The sequence below is a fragment of the Pelophylax lessonae genome (assembly GCF_965119305.1).
Source record: "Pelophylax lessonae genome assembly, chromosome: 1".
In the NCBI taxonomy this organism is placed as follows: Eukaryota; Metazoa; Chordata; class Amphibia; order Anura; family Ranidae; genus Pelophylax; species Pelophylax lessonae.
In genome coordinates, this window is record NC_138768.1 from 472,435,521 (window position 1) to 472,454,780 (window position 19,260).

Here is a 19,260-nt window from a genome sequence, read left to right on the forward strand (position 1 = left end):
TGTGGCTGAAGACGCATGGTGGAGCTGAAGGGACAGCTCTGCGTAGTGCTGAACGGAGTTTTGTGGTGCTGAAAGGACAGCTCCGGACTGGTGCGAGCCTGCTATTGTGGTGCTGAACGGACAGCTGCGGGCTACAACTGGCATCGGTTTTGTGGTTGCGAAAGGACAGCCCCGAGCTAGAACTGGCAGCTGTTTTGTGGTGCTGAAAGGACAGCTCCGGACTGGAACTGGCAATTTTTGTGGTGCTGAACTGACAACTTCGGACTAGAAGCGCTAAAACCCAACTGTACCATCTGCTGCCAGCGTCTAAGACACGCATTTTATTTTTCCTGGGAAGAGAATCCATAAACATCTATTGCTTTTGTGTGTATCGCTCAGCCTACTTTTGTAGAACTACAATCCGTTGCATGAAGCCGGGCAATGCTATGCTATCGATTTTATTCATTTGTATGAGCACTGGATTTTAAAGACACTTATCAAACATCTAGTCCTTTAAAAGGGAACCAGCCTTGGGCTATCATCCTGTAGTTGAACTCTTTGAAATTGAATCAAAAAGGAGTGTTTGAAAGCCGAAAGAAGGATCTCCAGAACTAATATATCTTTGCACAGTGGGTGGATGCAACCCTCTGGTGAGCTGTCACCATTGCCCTGACACCATCACTGATGCAATAGGAGAGGGGAAATGCAGGATTTCTCAGCCAGTCTTAAAATGGAGAACTATTCATCCCTCTTTTATAATGACTCCTGTATGGGACTGATGCTGTACCCATGCATCAACATCTCTGAGGAGATAGGCGAACCTCCTAAACCACCGAAATTAGTGGATGCCTGGCTTGTGCCTCTCTTCTTTGCCATACTGATGGTGATTGGTCTTGCCGGGAACACTCTGGTTATCTATGTTATCTCCAAACACAAGCAGATGAGGACGGTCACTAACTTCTACATAGGTAAGAAATGCTGAATGAGTATGCGCTAACAGAGTTGTGTGTGAGAAACTAGAGGTCCATTGTGCATAATTATGAAATTGTCCACATAATTAAGTGTATGGATCCTTAATTGATTAACAATAATAAAATAACAAAACTGTATATGTGCAAAGCGCCTAACAAACTCTGCAAAAAAAAAGTGTTCTCTGTAATAAATTATCATAAAATAAAATGCATATTTTTCTCATAGAAGCATTGTAAGGTTGACCACACACAACGCAGTGTGATTCCAATCTAATTTTTACAGCTACTATCAACTATGTAGTACAAGGGCATTTCTGATTAGATATTGATTGGATTGTTTAGGTTTGTCCTAAAATGTATTATTTTGGATCATTCTAAAGGAGATTGTATATAGTGTATGGCCAGCTTATGCTATACATCTCTCCAGTGGATAAACTGAGTTTAAAAAAAATAATAATTATGACAGTGCTACTATTTCTGCCATAAATCAACAAAAATGTGCCCACTCTATCTATGAATAAACTAAGAGGGAACAAGAGAAGAATACAAATAACTGTCATCATTCATATTTGTCATAAACAAATGCATATACATCCATCTATATATTACAATATATATTTCTACGAAAATTATGTGATCTCAAAGTTCATAAATTATAAAGTGTCATGTGCTGTACCATACTTTAAACTGCATCAAATAGAGTGTCTCATGCTCCAACAAAGTGCATACTGTATCTTCATTTGTTCAATAATACCGGATCTTCATTCACAGTGTTCATACCTTTGTGTCACCAGACTCACCACTACCTTTTCAATCTAGCAACTCATCAGAGGGGATGATTGAATCAACCATTATTATAATATTATCCCTGGATCAGCTCACCTCCAGATTCCAAAGCATTTCACACACCTGTGGTTTACTCATCAGCTATCAGTTCATCCTCAAGAGAGAACCAGAATAAAAATAAATAGAAGCATCATCAAATATTGCACTTACCTTGTATGAGTGCCAAACATGACATTTAGGAACAATAACTCAATATACTATACAATATAGCTTTAAGCCCTGCAAGCGCCAGCCATGATCCACAGGCTGCAAGCAAAGCAGCAACCATGCGGAATAATGTCACATCCAATAGATAGAGTGGCCACAATTTTTTGATTTATGATACAGAGATAGATTTGTGACAGTGCTACTATTTAAAATTGCAATTTATTTAAGTATATACGCTATACTTTAATGATGGTTATGGTTATAACTATAGTGGTGCAGACCTGTTGATTATATTAGTGGATAAACTGAAACAGATTACATTGGAGGACCTACTGTATATATTCCGGATGGTAGTCACAAAGGTATACTGTAGCTAGCCGCTTACACACACACTGTAATTGCAAAATGTGAAAAGAATCAGTGAGCATTCAGTTTGCAAATTTGATTTAGACATAAAATTGTGAATGTATTTCAAATTACTTAGGTAAAATTTTTGAGCGTCTATATTATCTTCTACAGATCAGCCTCATGTTCATTATATCTACTAAAAGTATGGCATTTAAACTATTAAATATATTAAGGGATTGATCCATATATAGGTCAGTTGTAAACTTTATATTATCTATTTTACCACATTACTGTTTGTTGCTATAGTCTCTTCAGCTCTAAACAGATGTTCCGTAAACAAGTGAAAAAAAGTGGCCATACACTATAAAATTCAATTGTACAATCCATGTGCAATCTCCTTTAAATTTACCAAAATTATGTAATATGAGGACAAACTTAAACAATACATTCAATTTGTATCCAGTTGTGCAGGCACTCTCATTACATTAGTTGTTAGTTGATAGTTGATCAGAAGAAGATTGTATAATCAGATTGTACAGCATTTGATTAGCTAAAGAGCAGCTCGAGAAAAGAGTCAATCTTTGAAAACAAGATTGGCAAATGTTTTATAGCAGGAAACATGCTCATGCACCTTTAACAGCGAATTTGGATGGCATAAATACCACTTTACCACCGGAGGATTTTCCTGCTTAACGTCCAGGCCACTTTTTGCAACTTGACACTGCGCGACTTTAACTGACAATTGTGCTGTCATGCAACCCTGTACCCAAACAAAATTTATGTCCTTTTTTTTCCCCACAAACAGAGCTTTCTTTTGGTGGTATTTGATCACCTCTGCGCTTTTCACTTTTTGCGATATTAATAAAAAAAAAGAGCGAAAATTTTGCGAAAAAATTGACATTTTCTACTTTTACAATTAAAAAATATCCAATATTCAATTTTTGTCATATATTTAGGCCAAAATGTATTTAGCTACATGTTTTTGACAAAAAAAATTCTCAATGAGCGTATTTTTAACCGCTTTAAGACCAGAAGATTTTACCCCATTCCTGACCAGGCTATATTTTGCGATTCGGCACTTTAACGAACAATTGCGCGGTCGTGCGATGCTGTACCCAACTTAAATTTATGGCATTATTTTTCCCACAAATAGAGCTTTCTTTTGGTGGTATTTGATCACCTGTGCGATTTTTAATTTTTGAAAAAAAGAGCGACAATTTTGAAAATAAAAAACAATTTTTTTTACATTCTGATATATAACATTCCCAAAAAAAATTTATAAATCAACATTTTTTAACATTTAAGGCCAATTTGTTTTCTGCTACATGTTTTTGGTAGAAAAAAATCACAATAAGCGTATTTTGATTGGTTTGCGCAAAAGTTATTGCGTTTACTACCTACGGGAAAGATTTGTCATTTTTATTGTTTATTTTTTTTACTAGTAATGTCGGCGATCTGCGATTTCTTTTGCAAGACTGCGACATTGCGGCGGACAGATCAGACCCCTGACTGACATTTTTGACACTTTTGGGGGTACCAGTGACAATACTACAGTAATCAGTGCTATAAATATGCACTGTTACTGTATTAATGACACTGGCAGGGAAGGGGTTAACATTGTTGGTGATCAAGGGGTTAAATGTAGGCCTCATGCTTACTGACGTGTGTGGGGGGAGGGGATTGTGTGACACAGACACAGATTGCAGGTTCAGCTATGCTGAATCCTGTAATCTGTGACTGTCTGTCACATAGGAGATCTGCCCGCTTTGTTTACACAAGTGGGCGGGTTTCCTCACTCGATCCCAGACGATCGGGGAATACAGCGGTAGCGAGCCACTGGCAGCGCGTGCGCCGCCGAGAGAGGGGAGAGTCTGGTGACGTAGGTCTACGTCACCAGACGTTAAAGAGCCACTTTGCCGCAGTAGCAGCACAGTGAGCAGTGGGCAAGTGGTAAAACTGTATCATTGACTTTTATGATATACTGAGATTTTCTTCATCTAAAAGTAAATATTAAAAAAGTTCCTATTTTGTTTAACCACTTGCCGACCGCCGCACGACTATCTACGGCGGCGGTCAGCCCCTCACAGGCAAAGTGACGTAGGTCTACGTCGCTCGCCTGTGAGGGTTTAGGGAGCGAGCGCGCGCCGCCGGAGGCGCGCTCCCGCGTGGTCACGGACCCCCCCGCGCGTGTGACCGGCGGACCCGATCGCCGCCGGCCACTCTGCGATCGGCGGGGGAGAGGGAGAAAGTCAGGCAGCTTGTGTAAACAAGCTGCCTGTCATTCTCCTCTCTGTATGAGAGATGATCACATGGATCTACTATGTAGATCCATTGATCACTCTGCATACAGTTGAAGCCACAGCCAATCACAGTTAGAATCACGCCCCTAGGGACACACACAGCCCCTCCCTCTCAAATAAAGTTAACCCCTTCACTACCAGTGTATTTTTACAGTAACAGTGCATATATATAGCACTGATTACTGTAGAAATGTCACTGGTAACCCCAAAAGTGTCAAAAATGTCAGTCAAGGGTCCGATCTGTCCGCCGCAATGTCGCAGTACCGCAAAAAAAAAAAAAAACAACAAAAATGACAAAAATCTTTCCCTTTGTTAGTAAACGCAATAACTTTTGCGCAAACCAATCAAAATACGCTTTTTGCAATTTTTTTTACCAAACATAGGTAGCATAAAACAAATTGGCCGAAAATATTAAAAAATTTTGATTTTTACATTTTTTTGGGGGAATTTCATATAAAAAAAAAGGGAAAAATATTGCTATTTTTGCAAAATTTACGCTATTTTTTTGTTTATAGCGCGTGATCAAAAAATCGCACAGGTGATCAAATACCGCCAAAAGAAAGCTCTGTTTGTGGGAAAAAAAGGACGCCAAATTCGTTTAGGTACAGCGTCGCGCGACCGCGCAATTGTCCGTTAAAGTCACGCAGTGCCGAATCGCAAAATACCCTCTGGTCGTTTAGCAGCCAAATCCTCTGGGGCTTAAGTGGTTAAATGGTGTGCAACTGAAGAATAGGGACACATTTTTTAAACACACTGGTAATAGAAAAGCATGCTGTTTGTTCCCTCTGGTGAACTGCTGAAGCATAGCATGTAGTAATCAGATGGATTTTGAAAGTTGATTATTCTCTTCTATAGTTCTATAAGGAGGTACAGCCTTATTCGTGTCTTTGTGAATCGCTCAAGGTTACAAGGGTTGGGAGCTTTTCTAGTAAGAAAAGCACAGTGTGTAAAATTATCTGATTGTAACAGGCATGTTGGCTTAGGCTGGCCATACACTATACAATTTTCTTATTCAATTTCCTTTAGATTTACCTTAAACTATGTAGTGCAAGGGCCTGCCTGACTGCATACAAATTGAAAGTGTTTAGGTTTGACCCTATATTACATGGTTTTGGTAAATCTAAAGGAAAGTTGAACAAGAAAATTGTATAGTGTATGGCCAGCCTTACTGATGGCTATCCCAATCGCTAATTAGCAGAGCATGGTAGACCTCTAAACCTCCTGGCCATTGAGGTAACATCTACCTGCCTTTAGGCATCTAGGTTTAGCAACCTACACATAAGCATTAAGCGCTCAGCTTGGCAAAGGGAGCTAAAATAAGTGTTTATTTCAATGGAAAGGAGACAGAACACAAGAAAGTTAGCACAGGGAGCTGCTGTAAACATGGCTTTCCTTTTTCTTTTGGGACGGTGGGTGGGGGGGGGGGTATTAGTGACCAGACCTGTTTCCCACCTCATACAATCAACATTTTCTCAACATAACAGGGTATCTGTTTGACAGTGGTTGGACCTTCTCACCATGTACATGGCCAGCTTTTGCCATCAGAACCTGCACGTTTCTGCACTGGAATGGAATGCTATCAAATACATTTCTTTTGGCAAAAGAGCAAAGAGGTAGCTACAACAGTCAGACAGCCCATTTTTTGTCTGGAATTTTTTTTTTTTTTTGCCCACATATCTTTACCAATTACACATTTGTTGCCCACATATTGTCAATTTTCAATTTTCTTACTGTGTTTTGTTGGGATTGTCAGTTTGTTGCCATGTAAAAACACATTTGCATGTTTGTTGACCATGTATTGTCACCATTGCTCATTTCTTGTCTGCATATTGTCACAAATTCCGATTTCTACCCTGCATAATGTATTGGTTGTCCATTTATTGCCCATTTTTTGCTCCCGTATTGTCTTGAATACCTATTTTCTTGTGCAATGAAAGAGCTGCCACATTTGCTGACCTCCCTATAGTAGTTTTACTGCTACAGGGGGGCAGCTGTGCACTGAATCAAGTATTCATACGTTTTCCCCAATTCCGTCTGCAGGGGGCAAGCAGAAGCTGATCTGCGGGTGCCAGGCACTCGATGTCCACCGGCACCCACAGATCTATGGGCAAAGACTCAAAACGGAGCTCTGCCTATGTAAACAAGGCAGAGTTAAGTTCTGACAGGGGGAAAGGGATGTATTCCTGTAAAGCAAGAACTAAAGTTTATCTCTACCCCTAGCAAAAGTAGCACACATAGTAAACACAAACACTGGCTAGGCACACAGTTAACCCTTTGCTCGCCCTAGATGATTAAGCCCTTCCAGGCCAGTGTCATTAGTACAGTGACAGCGCAAATTTTTAGCACTGATCACTGTTCTAGAGTCACTGGTTCCTGCAAAGTGTCAAAAGTGTCAGTGTCCAATTGTCTGCTGCAATATAATAGTTCCACTATAAGTCGCTAATTGCTGTGATTACTAGTATAAAAATAAATAAATATAACTTGCAGTATACTGTATATCCCATAGTTTGTAGACACTATAACTGTTGTGTAAACAAATCAATATACACTTATTGGGATTTTTTTTCACAAAAACTTGTAGCAGAATACATATTGGCCTAAATTTATGAAGGAACTAATTTTTTTACATTTCTATTGGATATGTTTTATAACAGAAGGTTTTTTTTAAAAATGTTGGTCTTTTTTGCTTATAGAGCAATACATAGAAACACAGTGGTGATTAAATACCATCAAATGAAAGCGCCATTTGTGGGGAAAAAAATGACATACATTTTATTTGGGTAGAGCATTGCATGACCGCACAATTGTCAGTTAAAATAATGCAATGCAGTAGCCTGGTCATGAAGGGGGGTAAAATCTTCTGGAGGTCAAGCAGTTAATGATTGTATAATTGTTGACTGTTTAATGTCACTACTGCCTGTTTGTTGCCCATGCATTGTCCCATATATTCACATTTGCCTGATTCATGCCCACATGTTAAGGTTGCCTTTTTTGTCCACATACTGTATTGTAATAATTACCTATTGGTTCCTTGCATATTGTAATGAGTGCCTTTTCCTTACCCATGCGTTGTCAAGATTCTCCAATTGTTGCTTGCATATTGCAAAGACTGCCTGCTTGTTGCCTAAGTGAGGTTATAATTGCCTATTTCTTGCCAACATATTTTGCCCACTTTTTTTCCAATGAATCATAAAAATTGTTCATTTGTTACCTACCTCTTGTGACAACTGCGTTAATTGTTCCTCAGCTATTGTCATGGTTTCCCACTTCTTTCCCTACTTTTTGTCAAGACTGTTGCTTACCTGGCTTTTAATAAAATTGCTCATGTGTTGCCATATACATATATTAATAATTGGCCATTTGTTGTCCATGTATTGTAACAATTGCCCATGTTTTGCCCATGCATTGTCACAGCTGCCAATTTCTGGCAGTCATAATTTCACTGTTGCCATTGTTTATGTGTATTGTAAAAACAAATGGTTTCTTTTTTTGTGTATTGTAATAATTGCCTATTTGTTGAGCAAGTATTGTCACCATTGCCTGTTTGCTGTCCATGTATTGTCACAAAGCCAAGTTGTTGCCCATGTATTGTCACTATGTCAGGATTGCTATTTATTTTCTATATACGATCATTATTGATCATTTCTTTTCTGTGCAATGCTATTATGCCCATTAAAGTGGTTGTAAACCTCAGACATGAAATATGAACAAAGTATATCCTTTTATAGTGTGTACTTTTCAAGCACTAGGTGTCATTTCTATCTGCTGCTTTGTTCCTCTGCTATCAGCATGTATCACATCTAAAAGTTTTCCTGACATGTCAGCCACCTCTGGGTAAGTCCCACCCACCCCCCATGCTTTTAGGACCTAACTCATAAAATTTGACCCCCACCACCCAGGATGGCATTCCTTTTTTTCCCTCTGTGTAGTCAGGACCTGGTGCTGTCTCCTACCTCGCTGGATTAAAAGTTCAGCTGTCCGTCCAGTGTGGGTCCTCCTGGATGTAGCCCCCGTAATTCCCGCTAAATGCTTTGGCTGTGTAGGGTCCCTGCTGCTGGTTTTGGGGCTTTGATAAGCATGACTCATTTGCTGTTAAGGACGCAGCCTGCGTTTACCAAAGTTTTTACCAAAGTTATGCTGGCAGTAGTAACACAGCTTTGGAAACATGGAATTCGCATTTATCACTATCTAGACAATATTCTGCTGCTTGACCAGGACAAGAACCAGTTGCTGGCTCACTGCGACAAAGTAATCTTTATCCTTCAACAATTTGGGTGACTCATAAACTGGGAAAAGAGCCAGTTAGATCCGTCCTAGTTACCGGTTTATCTAGGCGCAGAATTTAATGCAGAGGAAAAAACGTCTGAAGACTCCCCTTATCCTGGAGTGTTCAAACTTTGCAAGGTCTGCCAGCCATCTTCCAGCCAGAGCCTGTCTCCAGTTGCTGGCCACTACACTATAACATCGGTAATTCCCAAGGTGAGATGGGCTCAGAGGCACCCTCACCCATTCCAGTATGGTCTCCTCTGTCAGTGGAATTCCCGGAGTCTGTATCAGAGCATATCATTGACATATCGAGAGAAAGTTTAAGGTGTGTCAAAAGATGATATGGATATGTTAAAAAAATTAACACAATGGTACCAACATCCCTGAATTACTTGTATAAAGTATATCTCTGAAATTACAGAGTTCTCGCCTAGGCGGGATAAATGAGGGCTTGGGAAAACCAAAAAATGGGACTTTACCGGTACCAGTAGACATTAAATATTCACAAAGGAGTTAAAAATATTAGAACTTTATTAATTAGGATATAAAAATCATCCGCATAGCATATGCTGGATGAATAATATAGATATTGCAAAAAACAAAAACTAAACAATCAAAATCAAAACCTACACATGATAGATAGAATACATCACATAGATAGGTACAATAATGTATATGTTACGACACCCCGGACACAAAAGGGTTAAAACCGTTTAGGAGATCTTCCCCTTCCAGAGCTACAGGCACAGCTACTTGCAGGACACCAAACTCCCGAACTGGAAACCAAGGAATGATACAAACAGTGTAGCTGGAACCTTATGAATGCTGCATACAGCTGAATAGGAAAAACCATATGAAGGGTTTACACTCCTAGCAGTCAAACTGGAACAGCATACAATAAATCCCCCCCAATAACAAGACAAGGCTCCGTGTTGAGGTTAAAACAGGAACAACATTTATTGGAAGAAAACAGTACACTTTTATACAGAATTTGGAACATCCTTCCCCCAACAACCGCTTTCCCATTGGTCAATTGCACAGTACCTGCAGTTCCCCATAAGGTCCTCTCCAGCCATGCAAATGAGGGCTTGAAAATGAGTCAGCAGTGATTGGTCAGATAGCTTGACCAGAAGGACTGCCATGTGCAAGGAGACAGAAGCCCCCAGGGGGTAATCAATGTACACAATAGCCAGACACAGAACAATGGTTCCCTAACGAGCCCTCAATACACATTACTCTGAGTGTCAATACATCTCTTAGCAGACAGCAGGCAAGTTCATTAGCACACCCGACAATAGGTGAATGGAGAGCCACCTCAGACAGTCCGTCTCCTCATTGGACTTCCTGGAATGACCATATTAGGAGTGCACTTCCTGTGCCTTACAGTTTACAGGAATAAGGTAGATCTCCATATTTCCTGAGAGATATGGGTAATGCATATACTGTCCCATTTGAAATAGTCCAAACCATATTCTCAGTGTACACCACCCTCCCGGTCACCCTGCATCCATAAAAGATGCAGGGTGACTTAAACATAAGAAAGCCACACAAGGCTGGACATAGTGCCTCCCAACCTCTTTAAAGGAATTTGGGGTCCACAACCCCCATGCCCAAAGTGACTCCTGTCACAGTATACATGACCATATAGAAGTGATAGAAATGTAGCTACTCAAAGTGAACACTCCTGATTGCGTCCACTAGAGCAGCGCCCGACATGTTTCGCCGGATGGCTTCTTCAGGGGCGTTAGTAACTAGGATCATTGGTCGTGATACTACATTAATTATGAAAAAAAAAAGGAGTAAAAATTAGAGACATTCAATATTATCACAATGTTGATTAAATGGACAAAACATCATGCGGGTCCAGGGAGGAAAACCACACCCATAAGACAGATAGCCAAAACCATCAGAACTCACCCCCAAGGTGACATGCACGAAAAGGAAGTGGCAAGAGACGCATGAATGCAACTGGGGGGGGACGAGTGCGGGAGTGGGTATTAAATAACATCACCAAATATTGTAACCACGTAATGAGAAAAGATAAAATAATAAAGTATATTGGTGTGATGCATGCAACATGCATAGATATTATTATAAATGAGGACCCATACCTTAATAGATACCTAAATAGGCTGGATGCATCTCATAGGGTGTATTCTAATATCAATTTAAAGATAATGGACAAATGAGTATCATGGGGGAGATTGAATGGAGACACCTCAAGGGGTTAACCTTGGTTGGATGGACAAGTAACCGCTCTGTAAAAAGATATAGGTACATATGTTTATATAGAACAGTAATAGTTTGCTCTTATAGTGACTAAAACAGGGAACAGTATATAGTATGTGTCTCCTACAAAGGAGACAAAAAAGCTATATACCTGAGCTTGCACTTGTACTCCAGAAGGCTGGTGCAGGAGTAGAGAGTAGCACACATGAAAGCCAAAGTACTTTATGTATTCATGGTTGCCAATTGAATGAAGCTAATGGCAGTAGATGACAAACGTACTGCCGAGATATAAAAATAGGGAAAGCAGACTATATATTAAACATTCCCATTATGCATATGGATAGAGTACCATTGCTGCTCAGAAAATCATATAAAGTGAGGTAAGGTTAAAGTAGATAGCGGTACTTGCCTGGGTGTACACTCCACAGCGATTCCCCATGAACTGACACCGTAATGAACGGTGCCAGTTTAAATATCCACTCCAACCCAACCTCGCACTAACAGGAAGTGACGACAGTCGGGTCCGGCCTCGAACTGTGCGTGCGCCGCATGAGCAGCGCACGCGCAGTGCTAATAAAGGGAACAGGGGAGGCCCGAGTTCCTGCAGCCAAAGGGCAGCTGGGGGCGCCGAACGAGGCACATCCGCTGCCCAATGAGGAGACCGCACACCCTTCCCCCACCAGATGGCGCCCCTATTAACTGACCAAAACGTGCATGTCCCCATGAGAGCCTTCCAGAGGGTGACACTCCGAGTGGATCCACATGATGTCAACACACAACACATATTAAACTGCCATACATTTGGAAATACAACAGCAATATCGGTATAAGCCAGCACAAGCAAATACTTGGCTACATAAAGCATGATTATAAAAACTGAAATGATTACAGCATAATTTGACTGAAACATAGGCGTGTATATCAGACAATAAATCATGATATATTATAGAAAATAAAGATGAGGTATACATGAAATAACATGATATGAGTACATTTAGAACCTTAGGCGTTTCTAATTGTCTCTGTGTTTCACCAAACATAAGAACATGGTCACGGGGACATGCCAGATGACCCAACCTCATGAATCACAATAGGATATCAATGAAAGGTCAGTGAGAAATAGCATATCTCCTAGACTAATCATAGTAGACTGACATGGGTAAAAGGGAAAAGAAACACATGAATAGAAATGGAAAAAAAAAAGGGGGAAAAGAAGGAAACGGGAAAGGAAAAGGGACGAAACTACCAGAAAGGGGGGGGGGGGAAGGGAAAAAAACAAAAATATGAAGAATAAAAAGAAAATAAACTTGAACCAGCTCATTCAAGCGCACAAAGGGCTCTATTACACATTGGTAAGTAATAGGGAACCCTAGAAAAAATGGCAGTAGGAGCAACCAGGGATTAAACCCCGTTGCACATCATACTGTCATTTATAGGAAGGGTTTGTATGCGAGTACCTCATTGATGCCGGGAGGTATAGTGGCATCTAGGTACTCTATCCAGTAGGTTTCCCGCTGCAAGATTTTTGACTGAATTGTCATATTTATGGTGAAGGCCAATATGGCGTGTCACTGTTGTAAGGACTTTCCCTCCTTCTGAGTAATAGAGGTGATCACCTATGCGTTGGTTGAACTGTCTACTGGTTTTACCTACTTGGTAGGTTTTACAGATACATTGCATCAGATAGATGATGCCTCTAGTGGTGCAGTTTGCATGTTGCCTAGCTCTGTGCCAACTGCCATTGGGTAGGCGTATTCCCCTGCCCTCTGTAACACAGCTGCATCGTGAACATTCGCCACACCGATAGGTTCCTTTACGTGCCAGCTGATGTGATACATCAGTTTGAAAGTGGCTAGATGTTAAGTTGTCTCTTATTGAAGGAGCACGTCTGAACACAAATTCGGGGTAGGGTTTTAGATATTTATTGAGCGTATAATCATTGGTTAAAACATGCCAATGTTTCTCCATGATTGTTCGCAGTTCCCTTTCATGGGCAGAGAATTTAGTAATGAATCGTACCGTGTTGCTCTGTGGTTTAGGGCGGGTACTATATATTAACTCCTCTCTGGATCGTTTCTTTGCTCGATTAAATGCTTTTCTCAGCATAGACTTGGAATAACCCCTTTCCAAAAGACGATCCCTAAGGGCGTCGGATTGGGTTTGGAAGGTAATTTCGCTTGAGCAATTCCTTCTCAAGCGGATAAATTGAGCATAAGGAATACTTTTGACCAAAGGGGTGGGATGGGCACTTGCTGCGCATAGTACGGTGTTACCCGCACTCGGTTTTCTGAACAGATCGGTTGCCAATTCGCCGTTCGGTAAGATGTTGATAGTGGGGTCGAGGAAAGAGATCCTCTTGGGACTTATGGTGTGAGTAAATTTTAAATTGAGATTGTTAGTATTAAGGCTTTCAAGAAATATATTTAGATCTACAGATGTTCCTGTCCATACAAGGAACAGGTCATCTATATACCTATGCCAACATAGGATATAGGGTAGCCAAATTTCCATATAGTCACTAGAGAAGATCTCTCTCTCCAAACCTCCCAAATAGAGGTTAGCATAAGATGGTGCACAGCAAGTGCCCATAGCCACCCCCTGGGTCTGTAAGTACAGTTGGTCTCTGAAGGTGAAATAGTTTCTGGTCAACACAAAACGTAGAAGCTGTAAAACAAAATCTACCAAAGGCCATTCTCTGTGGTTGGTCTCTTTAAGAAAGGATTCCGCCATCCGGATACCCTGCTCGTGCGGGATACTCGAGTATAGTGCCTCGATATCTACTGCTACGAGCAGGGCACCCGGAGGGACCTAAATCTCCTCGAGGTGTTTAAGTAGGTCCGTAGTGTCACGCATGTACGGCGGCAATCTAAGTACATGTGGCATAAGATGAGAGTCCACATATCTACAAATTTTTTCTGTTAGAGATCCACTCCCGGACACTATGAGCCTACCAGGTGGCTGGGTAAGGTTTTTGTGGACCTTTGGGATGGTATAGAAGGTGGGGGTCCTAGGGTGGTGGGTATAAGGAATTCCATGGTGTCTTTGCTGATTAAACCACGAGCAAATGCTTCTGTGATTATTCCATGCAATTCACAGGTGAAGTCTTGTATAACCACATCTTCTATTGGAGTGTATCAAATGGAGTTGCTAAGGACATCAAGGCACATGTTTTCATATTGGTCATAGGTCATAACCACAATATTGCCCCCCTTATCAGAAGGTTTGATAATTATGGATTTATTAATCTGAAGTTGTTTAAGTGCTACAAGTTGTTCGTCATTCATATTGCTTTCAAAGGGGGGCCATTGCATGTCCTTGATGCCCCTAGCAACACACTGCACAAATGTCCAGATATGGGGATTCTGCGTCAAATCAGGAAAACGTTGAGACTTACTTTTAAATTTGTCCATTAATGCAACTGGGTTTGCAGATGGGTCTGGGGCAATATCGGTATTTACCCCATCAATGATGGAGATCACCTCCGGATTGCCCTCCTCATAGAGGAGGATAAGATCCCTAAGGGCTCGACATTCCGCCATAGTGTAATTTTTGTTTTTTTCAGCTAACTCTCTCTCTAGTTTGCTTTGCTTACGTTCCTCATCAAAAAGATATTTGTAGGTCAAGTTACGTACAAAAAGATGGAGATCCTTGATGGTCTCCCTAGGATCAATAGGATTAGATGGGCAAAAACCCAAACCTAATTGTAACACTTCTATCTGTGTTTGAGTGAGTATACTGTTGGATAAGTTTATTATATTCAGTTTGTTGGTCTCCATCTTTTTGTACGTAACTTGACCTACAAATATCTTTTTGATGAGGAACGTAAGCAAAGCAAACTAGAGAGAGAGTTAGCTGAAAAAAACAAAAATTACACTATGGCGGAATGTCGAGCCCTTAGGGATCTTATCCTCCTCTATGAGGAGGGCAATCCGGAGGTGATCTCCATCATTGATGGGGTAAATACCGATATTGCCCCAGACCCATCTGCAAACCCAGTTGCATTAATGGACAAATTTAAAAGTAAGTCTCAACGTTTTCCTGATTTGACGCAGAATCCCCATATCTGGACATTTGTGCAGTGTGTTGCTAGGGGCATCAAGGACATGCAATGGCCCCCCTTTGAAAGCAATATGAATGACGAACAACTTGTAGCACTTAAACAACTTCAGATTAATAAATCCATAATTATCAAACCTTCTGATAAGGGGGGCAATATTGTGGTTATGACCTATGACCAATATGAAAACATGTGCCTTGATGTCCTTAGCAACTCCATTTGGTACACTCCAATAGAAGATGTGGTTATACAAGACTTCACCTGTGAATTGCTTGGAATAATCACAGAAGTATTTGCTCGTGGTTTAATCAGCAAAGACACCATGGAATTCCTTATACCCAAACACCCTAGGACCCCCACCTTCTATACCATCCCAAAGGTCCACAAAAACCTTACCCAGCCACCTGGTAGGCCCATAGTGTCCAGGAGTGGATCTCTAACAGAAAAAATTTGTAGATATGTGGACTCTCATCTCATGCCACACGTACTTAGATTGCCGTCGTACATACGTGACACTACGGACCTACTTAAACACCTCGAGGGGATTCAGGTCCCTCCGGATGCCCTGCTCGTAGCAGTGGAAAATCGAGGCACTATACTCGAGTATCCCGCACGAGCAGGGTATCCGGATGGCGGAATCCTTTCTTAAAGAGACCAACCACAGAGAATGGCCTTTGGTAGATTTTGTTTTATAGCTTCTACGTTTTGTGTTGACCAGAAACTATTTCACCTTCGGAGACCAACTGTACTTACAGACCCAGGGGGTGGCTATGGGCACTTGCTGCGCACCATCTTATGCTAACTTCTATTTGGGAGGTTGGGAGAGAGAGATCTTCTCTAGTGACTATATGGAAATTTGGCTACTCTATATCCTATGTTGGCATAGGTATATAGATGATCTGTTCCTTGTATGGACAGGAACATCTGTAGATCTAAATATATTTCTTGAAAGCCTTAATACTAACAATCTCAATTTAAAATTTACCCACACCATAAGTCCCGAGAGGATCTCTTTCCTTGACCTCAGTATCAACATCTTACCGAACGGCGAATTGGCAACCGATCTGTTCAGAAAACCGAGTGCGGGTAACACCGTACTATGCGCAGCAAGTGCCCATCCCACCCCTTTGGTCAAAAGTATTCCTTATGCTTAATTTATCCGCTTGAGAAGGAATTGCTCAAGCGAAATTACCTTCCAAACCCAATCTGACGCCCCTTAGGGATCGTCTTTTGGAAAGGGGTTATTCCAAGTCTATGCTGAGAAAAGCATTTAATCGAGCAAAGAAACGATCCAGAGAGGAGTTAATATATAGTACCCGCCCTAAACCACAGAGCAACACGGTATGATTTTTTCTAGGGTTCCCTATTACTTACCAATGTGTAATATAGCCCTTTGTGCGCTTGAATGAGCTGGTTCAAGTTTATTTTCTTTTTATTCTTCATATTTTTGTTTTTTTCCCCTTCCCCCTCCCTTTCTGGTAGTTTTGTCCCTTTTCCTTTCCCGTTTCCTTCTTTTCCCCCTTTTTTTTTTCCATTTCTATTCATGTGTTTCTTTTCCCTTTTACCCATGTCAGTCTACTCTGATTAGTCTAGGAGATATGCCATTTCTCACTGACCTTTCATTGATATCCTATTGTGATTCATGAGGTTGGGTCATCTGGCATGTCCCTGTGACCATGTTCTTATGTTTGGTGAAACACAGAGACAATTAGAATCGCCTAAGGTTCTAAATGTACTCATATCATGTTATTTCATGTATACCTCATCTTTATTTTCTATAATATATCATGATTTATTGTCTGATATACACGCCTATGTTTCAGTCAAATTATGCTGTAATCATTTCAGTTTTTATAATCATGCTTTATGTAGCCATGTATTTGCTTGTGCTGGCTTATACCGATATTGCTGTTGTTTTTCCAAATGTATGGCAGTTTAATATGTGTTGTGTGTTGACATCATGCGGATCCACTCGGAGTGTCACCCTCTGGAAGGCTCTCATGGGGACATGCACGTTTTGGTCAGTTAATAGGGGTGCCATCTGGTGGGGGAAGGGTGTGCGGTCTCCTCATTGGGCAGCGGATGTGCCTCGTTCGGCGCCCCCAGCTGCCCTTTGGCTGCAGGAACTCGGGCCTCCCCTGTTCCTTTCTTGTAGCACTGCGCGTGCGCCGCATGAGTTCGAGGCCGGACCCAAATGTCGTCACTTCCTGTTAGTGCGCGGTCGGGTTGGAGCGGATATTTAAACTGGCACCGTTCATTACGGTGTCAGTTCATGGGGAATCGCTGTGGAGTGTACACCCAGGCAAGTACCGCTATCTACTTTAACCTTACCTCACTTTATTTGATTTTCTGAGCAGCAATGGTACTCTATCCATATGCATAATGGGAATGTTTAATATATAGTCTGCTTTCCCTATTTTTATATCTCTGCAGTACGTTTGTCATCTACTGCCATTAGCTTCATTCAATTGGCAACTATGAATACATAAAGTACTTTGGCTTTCATGTGTGCTACTCTCTACTCCTGCACCAGCCTTCTGGAGTACAAGTGCAAGCTCAGGTATATAGCTTTTTTGTCTCCTTTGTATGAGACACATACTCTATACTGTTCCCTGTTTTACTCACTATAAGAGCAAACTATTACTGTTCTATATAAACATATGTACCTATATCTTTTTACAGAGCAGTTACTTGCCCATAAAACCAAGGTTAACACCTTGAGGTGTCTCCATTCAATATCTTTAAATTGATATTAGAATACATCCTATGAGATGCATCCAGCCTATTTAGGTATCTATTAAGGTATGGGTCCTCATTTATAATAATATCTATGCATGTTGCATGCATCACACCAATATACTTTATTATTTTATCTTTTCTCATTACGTGGTTACAATATTTGGTGATGTTATTTAATACCCGCTCCCGCACTCGTCCCCCCCCCAGTTGCATTCATGCGTCTCTTGCCACTTCCTTTTCGTGCATGTCACCTTGGGGGTGCGTTCTGATGGTTTTGGCTATCTGTCCTATGGGTGTGGTTTTCCTCCCTGGACCGGCATGATGTTTTGTCCATTTAATCAACATTGTGATAATATTGAATGTCTGTAATATTTACTCTTTTTTTTTTCTCTTCATAATTAATGTAGTATCACGACCATTGATCCTAGTTACTAACGCCCCTGAAGAAGCCATCCGGGGAAACATGTCGGGCGCTGCTCTAGTGGACGCAATCAGGAGTGTTCACTTTGAGTAGCTACATTTCTATCACTTCTATATGGTCATGTATACATTATTGTACCTATCTATGTGATGTATTCTATCTATCATGTGTAGGTTTTGATTTTGATTGTTTAGTTTTTGTTTTTTGCAATATCTATATTTTTCATCCAGCATATGCTATGCGGATTATTTTTATATCCTAATTAATAAAGTTCTAATATTTTTAACTCCTTTGTGAATATTTAATGTCTACTGGTACCGGTAAAGTCCCTTTTTTTGGTTTTCCCAAGCCCTCATTTATCCCGCCTAGGCGAGAACTCTGTAATCATTGACATATCATTGACAAAGTCCATTAGACAAAATCTCGCCTGGTGGGTAGAGAAGACGAATCTATTGTACTACAGTGTCACTCTCTTCTCCCAACATCTTGCATAGTGATCAATGATCACTTTGGACACCAGCAAAACAGAATAGGGGGCTGTTTGAGAAGGCCAGTGGGTTCAAGGCAGGGGGTCTCACCCTCCAAAGATTGTTTCCAACAAATTGGAACTTAGGGTGGCATATCAAGATCTCTTGGCCTTTGCCCCGGTAATCTGTAATTTGCTTGGAAGTATTTTTGCACAGACACATCAACCTCCAGGCGGACTACCTGTCCAGGGCTGCAATGGACAACAGCGAGTGGTCTCTGATGATGCAAGTGTTCAGGGAACTTAAAGCCTGGTCTTTTCTTCCGGAAATAGACCTCTTTGCATCTCCAGAAAATGCGAAACTCCCCAGATTCTGTGCGAAATGGCATCATCCAGCAACTCCGGTGAATGCACTAACTTCGAGGTGGGTTTTTCGGACAGCTTACGCCTTTCTCCCGGTGACTCTAATCCTGTCCTTTCTGAACAGACGG

General features: G+C 41.0%; 1 protein-coding gene across 1 annotated transcript in view; it reads left to right on the forward strand.

The window, feature by feature from the left end:
- The first annotated feature begins 678 nt into the window (after window positions 1-678).
- The window catches only part of KISS1R (KISS1 receptor), a 423,650-nt gene continuing 405,068 nt past the window's right edge, over window positions 679-19,260 (forward strand). Inside the window, exon 1 of the mRNA XM_082247986.1 lies at window positions 679-947. Coding sequence (XP_082104112.1) covers window positions 683-947 — 265 coding nt within the window. The 5' untranslated portion in view covers window positions 679-682. The remainder of the gene's footprint in view (window positions 948-19,260) is intronic.